Below are 25093 nucleotides of genomic sequence, written 5' to 3'. Positions count from 1 at the left end.
TTCGGCCAGGTCTCCTTTCCTGTAAGGCAGTTGAGACTACCCCAGGAGGGGGCATAGATCCCAGAGTCGAAGGCCCTCTGATTCTGGTTTTTAGCCAGCTTGCCCATCCTCCCTGGGCATCCAGCAAGTGCTCATTTTGACTTGTGTGTCCAGTGATACTGAGGGGCAAGTCCAGAAAAGAAGTTCTCTCTCATGTTCTGTTCATGCTATGCTTACTCGATCGTCTAGGTTGTCCTAAACAGCAGAAAATCTTCATTGGCCCAACTCAAAGAATTGAGTTCATTGGGGCCTTGATAAACTCTATGAAGTTGAGTGTTCTTTGCCAACCGATTCCACACAATCCACCACATATGCCGGAGCTACCGTGTCAACCCTCAACCACAGCCCGAGTATGCCTGAGGTTGCTAGGCCCTAAGGCTGTGTGCACATCTGAGTCTGAGGTGGTTTCTGTTTCTTTTCATTTTGTAGAATGAAAATCTTACTATCCAAAAATGTCAGTTCTTCAGTGCTTTTAATTTATTAAACTACATTCTAGGTATATTTAGTCGTTATGTGAATGTCTTTAAATTTTTATGATACTATAAACAATACCTATAGATTTGTGTATTTAGATCATATCTAGTGGTCTGTTCATCTACTCCAGATATTTGTTCTATTTTACAACATTATTATTGTTGGATGTTTTGGTCAATGTTCTTGTCTGGGTTAGTTTACACATTTTTGAATAATCATTGCCCAGCAGAAGCAGCCCAAATACCACTGTCAACTTGAAGCAGAATGTGTGTCCATATGTAAGTCTGAACTGAAAAACTTGACTTGGAATGCTAATATATCTTTGCAGTGTGTTTGGTGTTTTAAACTAAACCACTGATCGAGATGATTGTTGTATACCCCATGAATCCGTGGCTGCTGCATTTGTTACTAATTACTCAGATATGGTAAAAATTGCAAAAACATTTCTTTAGAGGTTCGCACCGACACTTGCATCTAATGCACATCCAGTGGGATTAATTTAAGTGCAAGCAACATCCTGCTGCTATTAATAAGTTCAGTTTCTACTGTGTGAAATTTCATGGAATTCCTGACTTGTGCTGTCTAAAAGGCTTTTCACATAAATTAGTTATAAAATGATAGACAATTGTAGGTAAAATTGCAACAGAGGAGATGGAGAAAACCACTTACTTTTTTCAGGGATGATTTATAACCATTTATTGCTAACATAGAGACATCTCTGTCTACTTAAGGTGTATCTGTCAATCCTATTTCTCTTAACTACGTGTTAGAATGGTGCAGAAAATCAAATCTCCTTGTTATATGGAATTCTTAAAAGAAATTACCAACTAATACTTTTTTTTTTTTTGTGCCTTAGGTCCAAGATGGGCTTCTTGGAACACTGGTGTCTTTATTTGCATCAGATGTGCTGGAATACATCGAAATCTCGGGGTTCATATATCAAGGGTGAAATCTGTCAATTTGGACCAGTGGACACCAGAACAAATACAGGTAAAAGATCTCTTGTAAATCAGATATTTGAACTGGAAGGACAGGTGTAAAAAACCATATTATGTTCTGAGAGAGGAGGGGCCCTATATCTGCTTGCTTGTTACATGAGAACAAAATAACGGGAGTATCTCTTCTACAATCCTGCAGAAAACTCAGTATAGATAACACTGGTCTACAATTTTTGAAAAGTCTGCTTCACAGATAAAATGTGCTATTTATTTATTTTGATGTGCTGAATTCAAATATGACAAAACTGATTGGCTACTGTTTCTAAGATATTTAAGTTTTTACATTTATGTCTATGTATATTGTGTAGATAGTAGAGTTTTAATCATAAATTGTCAACCTAGGTCTTTTCATGTGTTTATGGTTGCTTTACATGATAATATTTCACCTGTCCTGTTTATGTAACACTTTAAAAATCAGCAAAAGGGTTATATAAATAAAATGTATTATGAAACAAAAGGCAAAACTATTATGTACATAGTTTAGTCCTATTCAATGTCTACTCGGCGCTTCTTGGCTTGTCTCTTGTATTCATTAAATGGAGCATCTCTTGTCACTGTCCAGCAATAGTCTGCAAGCATTGATGGGCTCCATTTGCCCTGATAGCCTGCCAGGGCAGATTCCACTGCTGTAGTCTGGAGCCCAACAGCTCTGCCTTACTCTTGGGTAGTTCCAAATCCATGATAAGGTCATTAAGTTCACCTTGTGTTATGAGGTGTGGTTCAGAGGAGGAGGATGGGAGAAAATGTGGGTCCTGTGACATGGATGGTTCAGGACCAGAAGTTTCATCCTCTTCCTCTTCTGACTCAAGTGAGAATGATTTTGGTGCATCAGGAACCGGCAGTCCTCCTCCGTGAGGTACTGAGCATATAGCTGATGGAATGTTTGGATAATGCACAGTCCACTTTTTCTTCTTTGACACACCTTTCCTAACTGGAGGCACCATGCAGAAGTAACAATTGCTGGTATGATCTCTTGGCTCTCTCCAAATCATTGGCACTGCAAAAGGCATAGATTTCCTTTTCCTGTTCAATCCCTGGCGAAGATTTGTTGCACAAATGTTGCAGCATATGTGTGGGGCCCACCTCTTGTCCTGATCTCCAATTTTGCAGCCAAAATAAAGGTGATAGGCTTTCTTAACCAGAGTGCTTATACTGCGCTTTTGTGATGCAAAAGTCACTTCACCACGAACATAGCAGAAGTTATCTGCACTGTTCACACAAGTACGAGGCATCTCTGCTCACTTTGGCTAAACAGAAATGTGTCCCTTTGCAAAATCAAACACTGACAAAGAAGAGAGCACGACACTGTATGATTTCTAGAGCTGATATAGGGCAATTTGTTCAGCAGAGTGATGTAAGCTTCGTTATGATTGCATCATCCATGACTTCTAGGAATAACATGATACAATTCATATCATGTATGATGCAATACTAGCTTCAGATTGCATGATTCATTGTTTTGCCTAGAAAGCAAGTACTGTCCAGATCCAGTCAAAGATGTATTTTAGTCATTTCTGGTTTAAATTGAGATCCCTTCCCTTTATGACTCACTTCTCCTCCGCCATTCCCAAGTCAAAGGGTCATATATACTGACCCAATAGCATATCTTGAAAACTAGAGCCAATCAACAATTTTTAAACATCATTTTCATTCTCAGTTACCCAGAATTAGTAGAGTTGGACTACATTTATTTCAGAAGCATTTTTTCTGTAGAGCAGTGTAAATACTCAAGTTTCAAGTGAAGTATATGCAGCTACTCATATACTCTAGGACTAGAAAGGACCTCGAGAGGTCATCGAGTCCAGTCCCCTGCCCTCATGGCAGGACCAAGTACTGTCTAGACCATCCCTGATAGACATTTATCTAACCTACTCTTAAATATCTCCAGAGATGGAGATTCCACAACCTCCCTAGGCAATTTATTCCAGTGTTTAACTACCCTGACAGTTAGGAACTTTTTTCCTAATGTCCAACCTAAATCTCCCTTGCTGCAGTTTAAGCCCATTGCTTCTTGTTCTATCATTAGAGGCTAAGGTGAACAAGTTTTTTCCCTCCTTCTGATGACACCCTTTTAGATACCTGAAAACTGCTTATCATGTCCCCTCTCAGTCTTCTCTTTTCCATACTAAATAAACTCAATTCTTTCAGCCTTCCTTCATAGGTCATGTTCTCAAGACCTTTAATCATTCTTATTGCTCTTCTCTGGACCCTCTCCAGTTTCTCCACATCTTTCTTGAAATGCGGTGCCCAGAACTGGACACAATACTCCAGTTGAGGCCTAACCAGCGCAGAGTAGAGCGGAAGAATGACTTCTCGTGTCTTGTTTACAACACGCCTGTTAATGCATCCCAGAATCACGTTTGCTTTTTTTGCAACAGTATCACACTGTTGACTCATATTTAGCTTGTGGTCCACTATGACCCCTAGATCTTTCTGCCATCCTTCTTCCTAGACAGTCTCTTCCCATTCTGTATGTGTGAAACTGATTATTCCTTCCTAAGTGGAGCACTTGGCATTTGTCTTTATTGAACTTCATCCTGTTTACCTCAGACCATTTCTCCAATTTGTCCAGATCATTTTGAATTTTGACCCTGTCCTCCAAAGCAGTTGATCTAAATCACCAACTTAAATCATGATTTAAATGAGCAAGCCAAGAACCTTGATTTAAATAATCCATTTTAATCTTGTTTTCATTAGTTTTTTTATTTACTTTCCTAGAACAATTGACTGTCATTGGTTAGTAAACCTTTAAAACATGTTGATTTGCAGCTAGATATAGACTTTGCATTAGCTTTGGTACTTCCTTTTGTTGAGGAGGAGGATATACTGTATTTACACTCCTTTAATTAAGCAGGTTAACATACATTTATTCAAAGTCTTCGTTTTTAACAAAAAAAAATGTGAATAATGCTTTACTGTTTTTTAAACTCGTGATTAGTTAAGCTGAATTTGGAAGGAAATTGGAATTCAATTAAATGACGTTAAACAACCTTAATACAAAAAATGAACACCTATTCATCTTATTGTACCATTGTGTTGTCAAGGTCCCTATACAAGTACTCTCACCACAGTTGTAGTAGCTAATCTAAAAATGTCCGATTTTCATGTTGACGTTCAGTGCTACTTTGGATTGTGCATAACATCTATCTAGCGATATTATTCATGAGTTTTGGGAATTGGAGGAGGCATTTTTTATTTTAAACATCATGATATACAACCCTTTGTACTTCAATTATTCATTTATTTAGGTACCTAATAAATGAATGAGAATAGTACATTCAGTTGTATATTGGCAATCGTAGAGGTGCAAAAAAAATCGTAAAGTTCTGGGTTTTGTTTTACTTGTTTATCCACTTACAAATGTTTGGAATCCTGACTCATTTATTTACTTTTAAATACCAAAAATGATAGATTTGCATCATGGACTATGGAATTAAACGTTAGCATTTAAAAGTTGGAGTATTGGAAATTGAGCAACATTGTCCCTGTTTTGTCAGTATGCAACTTAAGTGTATCATAAAGTAGAAAAGGGATGGCAGAGGAAATCTTAAATGATTAAAGATAGGTTTTAATAATTTAAACTCTCAATTTTTGATAAATTCTAAACAAGTCTTTGGAATATATAGATTAAATGAAATCATTAAATTCAAATATTGATAATGTTTTTAGTGTCTTCTGACACAATACTGCTGAATTTACTTTTTTTATCAGAAGCATTTTGAAACTTTAAGATAGCAAGACTGAATCTTATCAAGTAAGCGTTCTCCTACACTTACTTTAGATAATGATACTTTAAATTTCTTTGAATAAAGAAATTAACATCCTATTAATCAGCATATGCTTAATAAAACACAAAAATTCAATCTCTCATGTGGTAGCTAAATTTTTTCCATATACCTTGTGCTCCACAACTGAATATTCATTTATTAATTAGAGGGATTGTTTTATCAGGTTCTTCAGAAACCCATTTGAGGCAGAACCAATCCCAATGAAAACATTTTGAGCCACAGTAGATTTACAGTTGAGTGATTTGCCATTTTCTTTAATAAATTTTATTAAACACTCCAGAAGTTGCTGTTATCTTTTCAAACATTCTGCATTCCATATCAAAGTACCATCCTTTTGGTAAATAGTTATTTTTAAAGAAATGTGAATTGATTATGATGGTCTGTTATAAAGTATAATAATCCAGTGCTCATGTTGTTATTTTATGGTTACACTGGAATATGCTCACCTTTTGTGTGTGCCTGTTCTGAGCAGAACATGTTCAAAGATATTTGAAAATGCTGCACGTTCCCTCATCAGCATGTAGGCAGAAGAGCAATCATAATTGGCATATGCCTGTGACTGGGAGGAAATTCAGTTGGGTTTCTTGTAGGGTATTCCAATAAAATACTTAAAAAATTGTATATTGTTTGTACAATATGTAGCACAACTGGGTCCTGGTGTATGACACATGCTCCTAGGTGCTAGTGCAGTATTGTATAATAATACAGCAGAAATTATAGGATGTTAAAAATTTGTTACTAAAAATTACATAATTTTGTGTTGACATTAACAGCATGCTAAATTTAATTAAAACTGTTGCTTTGTAGTCACTTTGTTTCTGTGTTTAAATTTGGCTGCAAAAGCAATCCTGGTGGCATGGATGACCCTAGGAGAACCACAATGGCTTACTTGTGTCAATGTGAGCAGAGTAAAGCTTATAGTGGAGCACATTTCAGTAAGAGCAATGCGGAACTTAGGCCCATTTGAAAAGAAATGGGAAAGAATGCTGCTTCAAAATAAATGAGACTTACACATAAAATAATATGCTACAGGTATCTGAAATTGTATAGTTATAGTGCCACCCTCACCTAGATCTAGATTTTCTTATTGGAAAAATATTTTACCTACATATCTTTGTCATATTTTTAATAATAAAAAATTGAAGGGAGGAAGCCTGAATGTTTCATGCTCTTATAAATCTTTGATTTTTAAAATGACAGTCATCTTCAAATTCAGTCCATTTCAAAATAAGAGTTCAGCTTGGGGAATTACACGTTCTAAATTCCTGCTGCCAGCTCAAGTTTTAGAATTACATTCTTCTATTCTTTTAAAATATTTCTCTCCCATTGTTCTATGAGACAAACGTAGGCAAATTGGGAGCTGAAAATACAGGGGATATTAAAATTGCACTTAAATGTTTGAAATAAGGAAGCTGAGAGAGACAGTTCTTCAAGTGGCCTCTGTGCATTCCTACTCTTGGGTTGTGCTGGTGGTGCATTTCTGATGGTGGAACGCTTCCTAGCACTGCCATTGGAATCTTTTCATCCCCCCCCCCCCGTCTCATCTCTCACTGCTTCTGAACAGTCTGAGGACAAGGCTATAAAACAGGGTGTGGCACCCTGGCCATCTCAGTTCCTTACAGCCGTGGTTAAAGGCAGCCTGGAATATCTCCAAATCTGACCCACCCACTTCTTCAGTCAACAGTACCTTTAGTTAGTTCTTGTTTTTAGTTTAATTCTTTATTTTATTCAAAATACACCTCTACCTTGATATAACGCTGTCCTTGGGAGTCAAAAAAAATCTTACTGCGTTATAGGTGAAACCGCGTTATATTGAACTTGATTTGATCTGCCGGAGCATGCAGCCCCCCCCCCCCAGTGTGCTGCTTTATCGCATTATATCTGAATTTGTGTTATATCGGGTGGCGTTGTATTGGGGTAGAGATGTATTACCATGTTAAAAAAAAAGGGGGGGGGGGGAGAAGACTCTTGTAGGTTCCACATCTTGGTGCAATCTCACAGATCACGTGGCAGATCTGAAAGGAAAGTGGCTAGGATTTAAGCAGGATCTTTTCCTGCTGTCTTTCGTGCCTCCAACACCTGTATGATGTGTGTAGCATACATAGGAGGAGGACATACTGTCTGTCTTGGTGCACAGTATGTATCTCCTTTTACTCCTCAATCCTATAAAAAGTATTAAAACGAGACCCACGTGCTTCTGCTGGAGCATTCCCTAGTGACCTCAGATCCAGAAGATAGTCTTATTGCAAGAATCGATGAAGGGAGTAATCAAGAGGATAAAATAAAGAGCAACAGACACTCTCTTGTTCCTGTTTCTCCTCCAGGGAAAGGACAAAAAGCTGTGGAGTATTTTCAGATGTCCTCAGAACTGTCCCTTCCCTATACCAAAACTATGAGTTCATTGAAGACATCTTTTCCCCTTCTCAGTTTTAAGGTTGCTTCAATCTCTAGTTTCACTGCTTCCAATTGCATCAGAAGTGAGATTAGGTCCAGTACTGAGTCAGATAGGGAAGAGAGGTTACATACCTACCTCTGTTCCATTCCACTGACAAGATGTGATAGAAAATCTGATTCTAATTACTGGTGAGACTGAGAGTTTCTTCTTAGGGATGAGGGTTCTACTGGCCGTCTCCTACATAATGAGAGAGAGAGAAAAAAGCGCTCTGCACATATATCCTGCTGCCACTGCACGGATAAGGGGTGCAGCTGTCAGATGAGCAAATATTGTCTGGGTACGTTCTGCTATCTCTGACAGGGAAGGTAAACAATTAAGGCTTCCCAAAATATCTATCTTCTCTTCTTCCAGTCATGGCATCAATGTATCGAACTTCCAAGCTGTGATATCTCATTATCAGTCCTGTCTTTGGGGGAAGGTGGCTCTTTCTGCTTAAGGACTTCGCTGGAGATGAAAGAAATCTAGCAAAGGTATTAATTACAGAGGAACAATTTGTTGTCATACAGTTGAGACACTTTCCATATGTCAGACTTTGCTGCCAGGGCGGTGGTGTCTCGTACCATAAGGAGATATGCATGGCTCAGATCTTAAGATGTGTTCCCTGAAACTAGGGTGGGTAGAAGATCTCACTTTAAAGGAGATAGTTTGTACTGAATAAACCATGTCCTCAAAGATGAAGGATACAATCTTACTGGCAGTATCACACGGTATTTAACTTTCTCCAAAAAGATGGTTTGGAGCTTCTGTCTCAACAACCACAGGCAGCAGAATACTCCTTAACCTTTGTCCTCATATCTTAGCGGCAGCAATAACAGCTTGCTCCATAGCATCAACAAAAAAGAAAAAGCTACAGGCCTCATCTCAAGAGCAGGTACACTACTTCATGCTCTTCTGTGCGAGGCCTTAGACAGTAGGCGTGACCTGAGGAGTGACAGCTACAGCTCATTCCCCAATCAACTCTCCGACTTGCCTCCTTCCATTCCACCTTTTGAGTTCCACTCTTCTACTATTGCTAGAATATCATTAACAGAGAGAAGTGGAGCCTTGAGAAAGTGCAAGAAGTCTAGTCAAGCACATTCCTCCTCCCTGTTTCTTCCTACTAAGGGACTCCTCTCACAAGCACCTACTAAGAACAGAAGTTCTATCCCTTTTGGAAGATGGGGCTATCGAGGAGGTACCAAAAAGTTCAGAGGGAAAGAGCATTTTCTCAAAGTAGTTTCTGATCCTAAGGATGGATGGTGGAATGTGATCCATCTTAGAGCTCAAACTTGTTACTCTATCAGAAAGTTCATCTTCCTTGTGGTGACAATTGGGTCAACAATTTCTTCCTGATCTATCCAAGATTGATTTGTAGCTCTCGATCTCAAGGATGCATGTTTCGTTACATCGATCATATCTTCATATTATGAATATCTCCATTTCCATGATTTTTTTTTTTAAATCAGTACCTTTACAGGGTCCTACTGTTTGGCCTTTCTGCTGCCCCTCGGGTATTTACAAAATGTCTCTTTGTCATGACAGCACGCTTAAGACTGCAAGATAATATATACTTCTGTTCGGGTTAATATCTAATAAAAACTTGATCTCAAAAGTCTCTGACCATCAATCTGGACTATGGTGTGCGTTTTTTGGAGAAACTGGGTATCTGAATAAATTGGAAGAAATCACATCTTCTTATGCAGAAACTCTCCTCCTTTGGCACAATTTTATGTTCTCTTCTGGAAGGAAAGCCCTTCCATCTTGGAACTGTCACTCTGCTGTTGCAAAACTTCAAGAGAATCCTAACGAGATAGTAATCTTCCTCAGTCTAGGACTCATTGCTTCAGTCCATATGCATGTCTCAAGATAGAAGTATTACAGCTAGCAAGAAATTACCAGACAAATCTAGACAACGTATACCTAAAGCTTTCTCTTTCCCACTTCCTGTAGCTCCCATTGGCTGGGAATGGCAGGGAGCTCAGGGGCTCCATGCCTGCAGATGCTCCAAGTAAACAAAACAATGTATTAGATATTCAGTGATTCTGTAGAGCAGGGGTCGGCAGTCTTTCAGAAGTGGAGTGCCAGTTCTTAATATATTCACGGTAATTTAAGGTTTCGCGTGCCAGTAATACATTTTACATTTACAGGGGCTGGCGGATGGAACCCCAGACTGGCAGCAGGCCGAGCGGACCTGCTGGCCTGAGTTCCATCCATCCAGGCTGGCAGCAGGCTGAGCAGGGCTGCCGGCGGGGACACCAGGCTGGCAGCAGCGTGCCACAGGAAATCAGCTTGCATGCCGCAGATTGCCGGCCCCGCCATAGCGTTTAAAATCATCAAATTTTGGTGTAGATCCATTTATAAGCTGACCTCAGCTCTTTTTGTTGCGTCGCTCTTTTTTACCAAAAATATTGAGTTTTTGACCGAGTATATATGGTAATCTCCTTTTTCCTTTAATCTTTCACTTGCAATCTTAGAAGCTACTTTTGAAATACTAAAATAAAAATTTTCAGATAGAAGTGATTCTTTTTTAAAGCTCTGTCCACTTTAACTGTCTTAAGTGAACCCAGAGTAGCAAATCCCACAGGAAACATCTTATAATTCCCATTAATGTGCGGTCTTTTTAAAATGCTTTTTGTAATATCTTTCTGTTGCAGAAAACATGCAAAGCAGGGTTGTGTTTGTATAGACTAACACTTGAATAGACAAGTGGTAAAAACAGAACATTGCCTTCAAAGGAGTGAAGAAAACATGTATGAAACAAATGGATGTGATTAGGGGATTTAACCTCCAGTTCTTAATGTAGTGCACAAAAGTTTTTAATCCTCTCACTTATATGGTCAGAATAACAATGGAAATGTTTCCAAGACCCAAATTAGCAATGTACAATATAATAATTATTCTTCTACCACCTTTCTTTAGTGCATGCAGGATATGGGAAATACGAAGGCAAGGATACTCTATGAAGCTAATCTACCAGAGAATTTCCGAAGACCACAAACGGATCAGTATCCTTTTTCTGTCTTACTGTTTTCAAATTCAAGAAACGTTAGTACAACCCAAGTGTTACATAACTAGATGAAGAATTTGATAGGTGTCAACTTATCATACCAGCCTTAATTAAAGTTGATATTTTTTACATTTATTATATTGCGGTGCCTAACTAGAGGCATTGGAAAATGGGAAATGGTTCAGCAAACCTCCCTTATCGTAAGAAACTTGACAAATGCATTTAGTTTTTTAAAGAGAGAGGTTAAGAACTGATGTGTTCATAGTTTATAAGTGCATACACAGGGAGAAGATTTCTGATTGAAGACTCAGATGTTATGCCTTTGTCTTGAAGGTGTACTGCTGAGATGTAAATCATTTGGTGCGGCTGGGAGCTGAACTGAATATGCGGTGAGCGATGAGGGACAAAGGAAGATGAAAATTGATAAATAGAAAACAGATTGAATTAGTTGGGTCTTGAAGCAAAATGGGAAATGGTGAATTTTGATAATGGTAGGGAGAACTGATTTGGAGTGAATGAAATGCTGAGTGAGTCAGGTGAATGAATGGTGACTAAGTAGGAAGGTAAGTACGAGTTGTATGGGGCTGAATAGTGAAGTGAATTGGTATGGTGGTTTGATATGCATGGAAAAATATTTGTGAAGTGTTGGTGTGCCAAGGAGTGCTGGAGTGCATAACCAAGCTGGTGATGATTTTAATAGTGTGCTGGTTGTATTTTTGATAATTTTGGAAAGCTAACTTCATTACTAGTATTAATTTAGGTTGCTTTCAGTCGGTTTTGCTGCCTTATCTTCAGTTCCAGACCATCATGGGGCTAGTTCTAGCTGTGTATGTGGGCTTCCAGCCTTTATAAGCTCCCTCAGTTGTTAGAACCCTGGCTGATCCACAAGAATAGATCTGTACTGATATCTCACGTATTGTATGTTATCCGGAAACAGAGTTTAAAAAGTATATGTTATGGAACAATAAAATGTTGTTGTTCTGAGTAGTCTTGTGTATGGAGCATGAAATGGTTAGGCTATCAGAGCTTTCTGATTGCAAAAGCATTAAAGCCTTAGGCTTTATTGTCTTTCACTCTAAGCACATCGTAGGGAATATGAGTGTAGTTTGAGCCTGGATAACTTTTATTTGGTCAAATGCTAAATGCGTTCCTTATTAGTAATAAACTTCTAAAGCAACTTTGATTTTTAGGTGAAAGGGCACTGGAGTTGGCCATGTACTCACTGTGAGTTTGGCCTCTCTCCAAGTCTCTTTTCCCTTGTCATGCTTATTGTCACAAGAAATGAGTGGAAGTATGCGAAAGGATATTGATAATGGACCTTTATATTTAGCAAAGTGAGAATTGGCTTTATTCCATTAGATGGAAGTCTGTTGCCAACTCCTTTTCACATGTTCTGAAGAGGACATCTGTTTGTAGTCATCAGCGGATTTTGCAAGAAAACATCTACCTCGGTCTGGAGTCTTCTGCTATAACTTTGTATTGAGATACAAATTTATTGGTCCATAATGAGTTACAGCCAGCATGCTGGAATCTGTAACTGGACAAACGTGATTCCTTAGTCAGGGCAAGTGGACCCTGAACCCTGCAAAAGACTCCATGCGGAAGGAGAAGGGGATCTCTCACACCAGAAATGACACGTGAAGTTGTATCCTGCTCTGTTCACTGTATTGGCCATCTCGAGAAGGAGAAGAGAGAGACTCTAACCATCAGCTAAGCCATGCCTGAAGTCTGTATACAGCTAAAAGAAAAAAGAGACTAATCACCTTCCTGCATGCAAAGTGAGTTCAAGTTATTTGCACCATCAGAACTACAGTAGATCTCAACTGAGATCTATCACATGAGTTAAAGAAGATGACTACTGAATTCTCCAAGGTTCCACTCCCAGGTCAGTTATCTAATTTGTAAGAAGTTATTTTGGGTTAAAAGCATACTATTCCAAAGCTTCCGAGTGCTTGATTTTGGGTTACTTTCTCACAGATGCAGAAATGATCAGAAAGATGCAGACACTGTATTATTGTGGTGGGGGAATAAGCTACATAAATAGGGTCTATTATAGGTTGTATGTTCAGGCAAACTTAAGATGGAACATCAAAATGGGAAGCTATAAAGAAATTCTCAGAGTTATACGTCTTTAAAGCAAAAGCAAGAGTTTCAGCTGCTGCTTTTAGTAGACTAGACTCTTAGCTCAGTTGATTAGGTTAAAAGAGAAGCATTCTTCCTTAACTTTCCTGTGAAGTATTGAAATAATTCTTGTTTTAACCTTTATAAATTGTTTTATTTGCTCATAGTAGTAACTGATGAGCCAGAGAAATTAACCATTGATCGAATTCCAGTTGCAACTTTAATTTGATCTTTGTATTATGTTATATTTTATTAGTTCTAGCCTTACATATGTGTGATTGTTGTTGCAGGATTGTATGTTGTACGTTTTTGTGGGTGCTCACAGCCTATTGCATAATATAAATAGAGTGAAAATGTTTTGATGGCAGGACACTGACTCACATCTACTTCGCATATCAGTTTTTCATGTCATTGAGAAGTATGATTTCAAAGAAAGAAAATGAAGCTGTTAAGAGAAGTACATATGAAATCTAAGCCTTAAGTAGCTGTGACTGAATTTTTACTATTGATAAGTTCATTGAAAGTGATTGAGCATGTGCATAAGTAACCAAAGCAGTGCAGGTTTGGTTTTGTTTTCTTGCCTTTTGAAATAAAATTGCAAAAATGTTGGAGAATTAGAACCGAATGTCATTCTTTTAGTTTGAATATTCTTAATTAACCAGGTTTTTGATTGATTTTTCTTCCTCTCACTGTGTTTTACTTAACTGCCTGTTTTCAGAGCTGTAGAATTTTTCATCAGGGATAAATATGAAAAAAAGAAGTACTATGACAAAAATGCAATCAGTGTCACTAGTGTAAGTATGCAATTCTTCCAATAATTCAGATAGTATTCTTTGTATTTTTCTTGCAGTTTTAAATTACCCTTGGAGAAATTTAAAATTGTCTATGTAAGTACTTATCAGAAGAGGTACCGGTGTGGTAGGAATACTAAATAGATGATAAAGACATGGACATACAATAGTGAACATTCCTTTGGTCCGGAGCCATACAAGCTGACCTTCATTATCTGTGTGTTTTAAAAAAAACAAAAAACAAAAAAAAACCCAACAACCTGACAGACAGACAACTTCCCTACCCCCACAAAAATCTAGAGATGAACAACTTGTGTGAGAGATAATTATTATATAGTTATGGTTGTTTCATAGTTTAGTTTTAACAGGAACTTTGAAGCTTTATTTTGTAAAGATTTTATTGAAGTGGCAAAAACCAAAACACAGAGTATGAACTTGGAGCAGTAGTGATTTTTTTTTTCTTGGTGGTTTGGTGGAAAATGAATTGACATTGAGAGAATAATAATTTAAAAATCACTACCTTGGGAGACACCTCCCTTCATGCCTCCACTCCCCTTCCAGTAGTCTTTTTTCTTTGTAGGCTAAAACACATGAGGAGAAATAGATCTTGCCAAATAACCCTGTAGTCTTAAGTTCCCTGAGTTGGGAAAGAGGAGACCAGGAGTTGAAATCTTACCTCCTAAGTGCAGTTTAAATTCTAGTACCATTCTCCCCTTGTTATTGACTACAATCATGAACCTCAACCTAAAAGACAGTTAGGGGAGAGCTGCTGAAGACTGAGTTTTTGAAATAAATTAGCAGAAAAATTATTCAAGATCACTACAGGCATAGAACCCAAGTCTCTAACATGACAATCCCTTGTCTCATCCATTGCACCACACTGCCTTCCCCTTCCAGAGCCCAGGATAAAATCCAGCAATGCTGGTCTCCAAAGGGACTAACAATTACTTCTGTAGCTTATATAGTGTAGACCTAGGCTGGGGATATGAAGGCCAAAGGGAAGAACGTGATTGACCCAGTTAAAAGACCTTTTAAAACAATATTTGTACTTAACATTCCTGAGGTAGATGGTAAAGTAGGTTCTCAAATGCATGGAATGTGAGTGTCAGATGAGCTGCTCTTTTGAAATAGATATAAAAGCATATGAAATCACTAGTAAGATTTTTATTTATTTATTTATTTATTGGCGCATGAGAGTGTAAGTTTGAAGTTGGGCCATCTATTGGAGATGAAAGTGAAAGCCTTATAAAGCGTTGGTATGTTATCAACAGTGCTATAGGTGATATGAAGGGGGAAAACATATCCATTTCTTTCTCTCATGACTTATTTCCAAATTCTTAAGGTTTTAGGTAGATGGAGTTTGTCCTGCTGTAACCTTAAGGGTACTGTTAAGATAGAACAGAGAGTGGCAACCTTTGGCACCTGGCGGACTGGGCCGGTTTGTTTACCTTCTGTGTTCACAGGTTCAGCTGATCGCATCTCCCACTGGCTGTGGTTTGCCCCTCCATCCTAGTCTGACCTTCTGTATAACACATGCCATGAAACGTCCCTGAAACAATTTATATAACACATTTTTTTAGAAAAACATCCCATCTTGATTTTAAAATCCCCAGTGATGGGGTATCCACCTTGACTTGTATTAAATTGTTCCAATGATTAATTACTCACTATTAAAAATTTACACCTTATTTCCAGTCTGACTTTGTGTAGATTCAACTTCAAGCCATTGGATGGTGTGATACCTTTCTTTGCTACGTTGAAGAGCCCCTTATCAAGTATTTGTTTTCTGAGTTAGTAATTCTAGACTTTGATCAAGTCACCCCTGCACCTTTTCTTTGTTGATCCAGAGACTCAAGGAGTTCAGTTTGTCACTATAAGGCATGTTTTAATCATTCTTGTGGCTCTTCTCTGACCTCTCTTCAATTAATCAACATCCTTTGAATTGTGGACATCAGAACTGGACACAGTATTCCAGCAGTGATTGCAGTGCTAAATAGAAAGGTAAAAGAGTCTCGCTACTCCTGCTGAAAATTTCCATATTTATACATCAAGGATTTGCAGTAGCCCTTTTGGCCACAGGATTGTACTTGGCACTCATTTGCAAATGATTGTCCACCATGACCATCAAGTCTGTTAAGTGTCACTGCTTCCTAGGATAGAGTCCCTCATCCTGCATATATGATCTGCATTCTTTGTTCCTAGATGTATACATTTACATTTTCCTTATTAAAATACATATTGTTTGCTTGCCACTTGTTTACCAAGTGATACAGATGGCTCTGTATAAGTGACCTGTCCTCTTTATTATTTATCCCTCCCTCAATTTTTGTGTCCTTTGCAAATTTAATCAATGATTTTGTTTTCTTTTATCAGGTCACTAATAAAAAATATTAAATGGCATAGGGCCAAGAACAGATCACTGTGGGACTCCACTAGAAACATATCCACTCAGTGATTCCCCTTTAAAACTACATTTTGAAACATATCAGCTTTTAATCCATTTAATGTGTGCCTTTTTATTAATACTGTTAGGTTTTTTTTATCAAAATACTGCATTTTCTTTTAAAGAACACAAATGTCTAATGATGATAAAACTTACCAGTCCAGCAAGGGTTTTGGGGAGACAAGTTCTGTTTTCATAACTTATTGCATAAACAGGGTAATAAGCAAAATATTGTAAAGGGATAACTTAAAGGTTACTTAATGCTAAAATTTGTCCAGATTTTCCCCCCCTTTAAGGTATTTGTCAGCCATCTTGCTTTCATTTAGAATGTCTTTATTTCATTAGGGTGTGCATTTAAATTACAACTTCAGACTTGTTTCTTAAAAAGATGACACAACCATAATAAGCCTGAGGTAAGATTTACAGCCATAAACAAATTCATGTGCAATTGTGACTAAAAACTTGAACTTCTTAATTAGCATGTAAATTGGATTTTCTTATGGTGTATAACAAAAGCATACTTTTCATATAGAGATTATACAAGTATAGTTGTTGCTACAATAGTGCTTTTTGAAATTGTTCAGCCCTAAGAATATTAGTTTATTAAGAGACTATTTCTACAAGTACTGTATGTCAGTCAAGTGTCACCTGTCCTAGTACACCGCTTTCCTAGGTTTCCTTTTGGTATGTGCTCTATTCCTTGGACTTTTAAATACACTCTAGATATGACAGATGTGTTTGGAATGAGTAATGAAAAGACTGATGCGAGCCCCAATTAAACAGTAAGTTGTTATTGAACAAGTGTTACTGTCACATTCTGGACTGCAGGCCAGTTGTGTGCCTCACAGTGCTGTGCTGTTTTAGCTTCCAAGCAGGGCTGCTCCTAACAGCACGCAGGCCACTTCCTGAGTGTCTGTGTATAGCTGCAGTCCTGGTCCAGCAACTCTGACCCCAGCATCCTATCAGCAACACTTCAGTCACACCGTGGCTTTCACCAGCTGGGTTACTACGTTCAGGGTGACCCCAACACACTTCCAGTCCTGAATTTTCCTCAAAAATGTATGTTCTGCACTGTCCAGCTCTTTCCTGGACAATTCAGATAGTAAAAATCTAGGTAGCAAAGGGTCAATATTCAGCAGTTTGCTACTGTAAATGGCATTGCCAGACAGTTGGGTTTAAACAAAACACTGATTCGCTGCTACAAATTGGTGTTAGAGTTTAAAACATTTTTGAAATCCCAGTGTTTGAATAATATCTCTGTAATCACATGAAATTGTGACAAAAACTTATTTTCACTTTTACAGTTTTATGTATGTATGACTTGATACTTTTCATGCTATTACAAACATTTAGTAATACGTTTATAGCCCATTGTGTAGAATCTTTTCATAAATATCCTATTTGGAGTAGAGACCAAGATGCTTCCTGTAAATATCTGCAAAGCTACCTCATTATCCACCTTCAAAATTCTCCTTTGCTATGATGCCAACAATAATCTTGTATGGTTGTCTCACTGATTTTTTTTTGTACTCCCCATTTGTATCCTTACTATTTGTTGCACCTTGTCTCATACTTAAATTGTAAAACTGTTTGGAACAGGGGCGATCTTTATGTTCGGTGCTTAGCATAATGGAATCTTAGTCCATGACTGGGGCTCCTATATGTTGTGGTAGTTAAACATTTATTATTACAATTATTTTAATTTTAATTTCAGTTTTCTCCAATGTATATATATTATATATTAAAATATATTTCGAGCTAGTCTGGATCGAATCTGAGTTCTGCCCATGACACTGGGGAACGATATCTTCTTTGAGTGCTTGCTCATGTCAGTTTCATTTTAGGGGTGTGTGCGCCCACATGCACAGTTGTCGGAGACTTTTGCCTTAGCAGGATCTGTGTGGTCAGCTATAGTGCCTTCTGGCCCTATGCCCTCTGAGTTACTTCTTACCACCTGTGATGGTTGGTTGGAATGCCTGGTCTTGCTTAGCAAGAGTATTAGTGGTTCTTCACTGTTCAGATCATTCTCCTTTTGTTGTTTAGTCATAGGCTAGTTAGCTGTTAAGTGATTTAGTACTACTTTAGTAGTTAGTCCCGGCTGATCTCCTAGTCACCTTGCAGATCTCTTAGGCGCTGGTCCCCTCCAACACAAGACTGTTCTTGGTCGTGGCACCAGTTGCTGGGGCCCCGATACCGTTCTTCGTGCAGGCACTGGCCCTCGCCTTCCCTGTACTGGTCACTGACAATCAGTTGAGAATTATGCTTCCACGGCCCTGCACTGGTCACCAGAAGTCAGAGGGACAGTTCAGCCCTTCACCTGTATGGGATGAATCGTCTCCCAGTCGGGAGCCAGCCAAGGCATCTGCGGCACTGGCATGGGGTCAAGGGCAATGACCCACCCAGTGGCAGTACTGGAACCTGTGGATGATGCCTGTTATGCCATCACTGTACTTCCAGTGCTCCTTCCAGGCAGCATTGGACATGCTACCCCCGGTGCAGCTGGCGGCGGTGTTGGAGCAAGAGGCCGAGGGAGGCCCTAGTAACAATGGGAGTGGTCCCCAACACAGTTACGGGACACCCTCCATCCTCCAGCAGTGCAGTCATCCTCACTGTCCCCAGACGAGGCGATGGTGTGGCTCTTGCAAACTACTAGCCCCCCTGATGACTTCAGAGAGCACAAAGCCCTACTTACAGGGGTGGTGACGGAGATTGAGGTGCTAGCTGAGATGCCTGATGACCTCTTCCATGTCGTTCCCTCTGCTGCCCCACCTCAAGTTGCATTGCCAAATAGGTGTGGCAGATTCCTTTTCCATTCTGCCCCCATCCAAGAAGGCAGAAAAGTACTATGTCCCCACAAAGGGGTATGAATACCTGTACACGCACCCTCCTGTGGGGTCACTGGTCATGTCCGCTTTCAACGAAAGGGCCAGGCAGGGCCAGGTAAGTGGAACCCCAGAAATAAAGCTAATGAGAGTCTGGACTTATTTGGCAGAAAAATTTATTCAACAGCAATCCTCCAATTTAGGGTCTCTAATCATCAGGCCCTACTTGGCAGGTACAATTTCAACCTGTGGAATATCATCGGCAAGTTCACAGAGGGCCTCCCACGGGATCGGGCACAGGAGTTTGCCACTCTGATAGAAGAGGGCAAGGCAGTAGCCAGCAGTGTCCTCCAGATGGCATGGACTTAGCGTCAAGGGTCGTTGCCTCTGCAGTAGTCCATGAGGCGTAGCTCCTGGTTACATACCTCCTGGCTATCCCAGGAGATGCAATCCACCCTCCAGGACCCCCCTTTCAAGGGATCAGGGCTCTTCTCAGAGCTAACTGATGCTTGGCTCCACGGCCTTAAAGACACCTGGGCCACCCTCCACTCCTTGGGCCTACATAGTCTTCAGCAGGCCAGAAAGCTGTTTCGCCCTCTACTGTCATTGAGGTCTTGGGGTACCCCTCGATCTGGCTCCTACAAAAAGGAGAACAAAGACAGGGGTTTCAAGCGGTGCCACCAGTCATAGTCTTGTCCTCCTGCCCAGCCAGGTCCTTTCAGGGAACAAGGCAGCCAAAAGCAGTCATGTTGATGGTGTGCCAGAGGATGATGCATCAGTCATTGCACTGGATCCATTCCTCATCTTCTTCAACTGTCTCCATCCTTTCCGGTCGGCCTGGTCCCATATCATCTTGGACTGCTGGTCAATAATCTTGACACAATCTCATCAGGCTATATACCCTGCAGTTTGTAGCTGACCAACCCTTGCATCCCCTTCCCTGTCCCTCTTCAGGGACGCTTCTCACAAGCACCTCCTCATTCAGGAGATTGAAGAGGTTCCGCAAGACATGGAAGGAAGAGGATTTTTGTTCCGCTACTTTCTCATTCTGAAGGCAAAAGGGGGCCTCGCATCTATCCTAGACCTGTGTCGCCTCAACAAGTCTCTCAGAAAGTTGAAGTTTTCGTATAGTCTCCCTGTCCTCCATCATCCCCTCTCTGGATCCGAGAGACTGGTACTTGATCCTTGATTTAGAGGATGTGTACTTCCATATTCCTGGGACACCAGCGTTTACTCCATTTCATGTTGGGCCAGCTCCATTTCCAGTTCATGGACATGCTCTTTGGTCTTTCGTCAGCTCCAAGTGTGTTCACCAAGTGCATGGCACCAGCAGCCACTTACCTGCAACATCGGGGAAAGGGGCGAATCCAGATCTACCTGTACCTTGATGACTGGTTGATTAGGGGTCAGTCCTCTGGTCTGTTCCACCTGCCACAACCTGGGCCTAATAATAAATGACAAAAAGTTGACCCTTACCTGGTGCAACTTATAGAATTCATTGGGGCAGTGATCGACTTGACTCTACTGAAGCCAGAGCCTTCCTCCCTAAGACTCGGTTCCGAGTCATGATGGACTTCATGTCGTCTCTGCGTGCCCACCTGTTCACCATGGCCCACACATGCCTGAGACTGTTGGGCTACATGGCAGCATGCGCTTACATGGTTCAGCATGTGCGACTCCACCTCAGGCCCCTACAGGTGTGGCTGGTGTCGTTCTGTCCCCAACCGACACAATATGGACTGAGTGATCAGGACATTCTTGTCTTGCCATGAGTGGTCCTGTCACCCGGAGCTGGTCAGTTCTATCTTCCACAGGTGGGGAACTCCCCAGGTGAACCTATTCACGTCCGGCAGAATAGGAAATGCCTGCTCGTTCCAGGACAGGGATCCCCGTGGGAAGTCTTCCTGCTCCCGTGGTCAGGGGCTCTGATGTAAGTCTTCCCTCTGGTGCCATTGCTGCCCAGGGTCCTCGTGAAGATCAAGCGGAACAGGGTGAAGGTCATCCTTGTAGCGCCGAGTGGCTGTGCCATCACTGGTTCAGCACTCTGTTAGACTTCAGTGGCGACCCCATTTCGTATGCCGCTCTGGTGGACTTCATGTCCCAGAACCACAGCAGTCTCCTGCACCCGAAGCTGGGAGCACTTCATCTAATGTCTTGTCTTGGCTGCTGCTTGGCTAAATGCGCAAGACAGCAGTGCTTGTCCGAGGTCCAGCGAGTCCTGTTGGGCATTAGAAAGCTTTCCACAAGGACCACCTGCTTGGACAAATAAAAGCGATTCACCTGCTGAATGGAAAATGAAGGGGTCTGTCCCAAGCGAGTCCCATTGCAGCTCATTCTAGATTACCGCCTGCCCATCAAGCTTCAGGACTTGTCACTCTCATCTATCAAGGTCCATCTAGTGGCTGTCTTGGCCTTCCACCCACCGTTCAAAGGCAGGTTGGTTTTCTCTCAGGATATCTCAGCCAAATTCCTTAAGGGCCTGGAGCACGTCTACCCACACCTCTAGGATCCTGTTCCTCCATGGGACTTGAATCTGGTGCTGTTGCGGATCACGGGTCGCCCCTTTGAGCCTCTGGCTTTCTGCTCTCACCTTCTCCTCTCCTGGAAGGTCATGTTCCTAGTTGTGGTGGTGGTGGCCTGCTGGGTATCCGAGATTCACGCGCTCACCTCGGAACTGCCTTACACAGTCTTCTACAAGGACAAGGTCTAGCTGAGACCACACCCAGTCTTCCTTCCTAAGGTAGTTTCTGTCTCTTTCGAGCCGGTACATTTACTTACTGGTCCTCTTTCTAAAACTGTAAGTTGGAGGAGGAGCGCAGGCTACATGCCCTGGACGTCAGGAGGGCTCTGGCCTTCTACATTGACTGGACCAAGCGATTCCATAAGTCGACACAATTTTTCCTTGCTGTGGCATACAGGATGGTCACCCTGTTTCCACTTGGAGAATTTCCTCCTGGATCATGGTCTGCATTCACATCTGCTATGATCAAGCAAAGGTACTGCCCCCGGCGATCATCACTGCCCACTCTACCAGGACTCAGATGGTATGGTAGCCGCAAAGCCATCTGTTGTACTCAGGGCCACAAATGAAAGCTGCTGTAGCATCCCCAGAATATATAAATCTGGAATACATAAATCTGTTCTGCCTTCTTGATTTAGATTAAATTAATTTGCAGAGCCATGGATAATCCTATGGTTATTTTAGATTTTTTGTTGTAAAATGTGGTCATTGTTTTGGCTCTTGATCTAGAGGAGCTATAGGAAGTGTACCACTGATTTCTTTTCTACAGATTGCATCTATTATAGACACTGTATTTTTCGTGGTAATATAGTAACTAGCTTTCGTTTATAAGCCTGACTTTAACACCACAACTCCTCCGACTTCTGGAAACTAAACTAGTCTACATGAAACTTATCATATGAGGTCACCTGCCACATGAAATTCCTTAGAACAGATTATGGTTTTTCCTCTGAGCGTTTGTCTCTGTGGATCCTAGTAGTTATTTCTGTGAGTTAAGCAATTTCTGGATTGTGGTGTCCATTGGAGTGGCATGTTCATGGTCCTCATGAAAACTTATCTGGGGATATGTAATGAGGTGCAGCTCCAACTTCTCTCTGGTTCTTTTATTTCAAGAATCTGATTATTCTAAGACTTAGAAATAATGAAGGGCACATTCTGAGGAAACATACAGACAAAATTTCTAGAACCACCATTTGCCATGGTAAATAGCTGTTCTCAGAGTATTAGTGTGTGATAGTGTGCCATTTCCTTAGCAATAAGTAATGGAGGGAAACATCGCTGATGCTTAGGAGCTGGAATAGAGAAAATGAAATGTAGTCAGCAGCCAATTACAAAATGGCTACTTTAGGGTTGCAATTACTTGTGCCTGCCGAATTCTAACAGGCCAACCCATAGAATCATAGAATATCAGGGTTGGAAGGGACCTCAGGAGGTCATCTAGTCCAACCCGCTGCTCAAAGCAGGACCAATTCCAAACCAAATCATCCCAGCCTGAGCTTTGTCAAGCCTGACTTTAAAAACCTCTAAGGAAGAAGATTCCACACCTCTCTAGGTAACCTATACCAGTGCTTGACCACCCTCCTAGTGAAAAAGTTTTTCCTACTATCCAACCTAAACCTCCCCCACTGCAACTTGAGACCATTACTCCTCCTTTTGTCATCTGGTACCACTGAGAACAGTCTAGATCCATACTCTTTGGAACCCCCTTTCAGGTAGTTGAAGGCAGCTATCAAATCCTCCCTCATTCTTCTCTTCTGCAGACTGAACAATCCCAGTTCCCTCAGCATCTCCTCATAAGTCATGTGCTTCAGCCTCCTAATAATTTTTGTTGCCCTTCGCTGGACTCTTTCCAATTTTTCCACATCCTCCTTGTAGTGTGGGGCCCAAAACTGATCACAGGACTCCAGATGAGGCCTCACCAATGCCGAATAGAGGGGATTGATCACGTCCCTCGATAACCCAGAAAGACATGATTTAAAAAAAAAAAAAAATTTTTTTTCTAACGTTAAGCAGCCTTGTGTTGTGGAGTTAAGGACCAGAATGTCACTAAGGAAAGGGCTTCTGGGAAGGGACTACTTTGGTTTTGTGACTTAAGGTAAGAAAGCATTGTATCCATTTTTACCTTTCACTTTAAAGGCAACTTTTAATGCACTAGGTTCCTTGTAACTTAAAGCAGATGTTTTTTATGTGAACCTACTGTGATGACATATGATTATTTTGGTTTCAGTATATAGGTAAAGTTGATGGTGTGAACAAGTATTTAATTTCTCATTTGACAAATTTCTGAAAACAAAAGTTCTGAAGTTGCTAAGTTACTATTTCACTGGGTTTCAATTTGTTTACATAATGGACTGCTTATTAAAATTATTTTATAAATCTGTCAATCTCAATCACACTCCTTTGTAGCAACCACGGTTTAGTGGTTGTTGCAAGGGATGTGGAATCGCTAATATTAATCTATGTATATTAATGTGTAATGATTGTATTAACTGTGTGTGTGTGTGTGTGTGTGTGTGTGTGACCTAGTAAAGTTACTATATAACTGTGGTGGATTACTGGAATTTTCTGTGTGACTGGTCATCTAACTCAGTGGTTCTCAACCTATTTATCATTGTGTTACTTGGGCCATAGGTTGAAAACCACAGTGTGCTACCCCCTCCCTGCCCCCCAAGACCCGTGTGCCTCATGTCTCCTGCCCAGAGACCCCTCCACAAAGTGAGGCCAGGAGTGGAGCTCTGGGCAGGCGGCAGGGACCCTGCCGTGCAGGGCCGGTTGGCAGCCCTGACCCTGGACCCTCCACATGGCAGCATGAATCCTACCATGCTGGGCAGCCAGGCAGCCGGGAACCTGGGCCCGGCCGCACAGCCTGGTGGCCTTTAGCACACAGCTGGGCCACAGGTGTGTGCTAATTGGGCAGCATGCGGGCCATGGGTTGAGAACCACTGATCTAACTTAACAGGAAGCTGTTGAAAGAGAATACAGAAAAGCACCACAGTAGATCAAAGTAAAGACATATTAGTATATTTGAAAAACAGTGGTTAAGCTGTTAGCTTCAAAGACCATTTGTCTCTATCAAATTGCAAGCTTTTCTGGCAGAGGTAGGAGCCTAGAGATTGAAAGGGCACTTAAATAGTTATAAAAGCCTTCTCTTAGGATTAAGGTTAGTGGGGAGCACTTTCCAGAAACTTTCTAGGGTGACAGGCTGACACAGACTGCTGAGAGAGTCTAAAGAAGTTGGAGGCCCCCAGATCCAGGGAATGGTAATCCTTAAGGAAAAGGTAGGTATGCATACAGTTTTGGTTTTTTAAAATTGTTTTAATGTCTCTCTTTTTTGTTCTATCTTAGTAAAACAGCAGTTGCTCTTGGAGGGAACATGCCTGCAGGGTCTGAGCCTAAATCAGACGTGCTGAGGTAGTCTTGGTTAGTACCAGTGTGCGCAACCCAGGGCCTGATCTGAGCATGAGATAATCTTGTGATTCCACCTGGAGCTAGATGATAGCTGGAGGTCTGAATCCTGGGAATGGTGTACTCCATGAAACCAGAAAGGGTCCAGTAACTGTGACACTTTTTTTTTTTTTTTTTAATGTAAAAGTTTTAAGGATGCATTAAGGAGACAAACACTTCAATGGAGTGATTCCTTGGTTATATCGCCATG

General features: G+C 40.8%; 1 protein-coding gene across 4 annotated transcripts in view; it reads left to right on the top strand.

Moving 5' to 3' along the window:
• SMAP1 (small ArfGAP 1) overlaps positions 1-25093 on the top strand; it is a 226501-nt gene that overhangs the window by 29347 nt on the left and 172061 nt on the right. For all 4 annotated transcript variants that reach the window (XM_050950828.1, XM_050950830.1, XM_050950831.1 and 1 more), the window contains exons 2-4: positions 1370-1503; positions 10653-10738; positions 13580-13655. In XM_050950828.1, coding sequence (XP_050806785.1) covers positions 1370-1503; positions 10653-10738; positions 13580-13655 — 296 coding nt within the window. The remainder of the gene's footprint in view (positions 1-1369; positions 1504-10652; positions 10739-13579; positions 13656-25093) is intronic.

This window comes from Gopherus flavomarginatus, chromosome 4 (genome assembly GCF_025201925.1).
Source record: "Gopherus flavomarginatus isolate rGopFla2 chromosome 4, rGopFla2.mat.asm, whole genome shotgun sequence".
NCBI classification, from domain to species: domain Eukaryota; kingdom Metazoa; phylum Chordata; order Testudines; family Testudinidae; genus Gopherus; species Gopherus flavomarginatus.
Note: the sequence above shows the minus strand (reverse complement) of the source record. Positions and strands in the feature narration are given on the sequence as shown.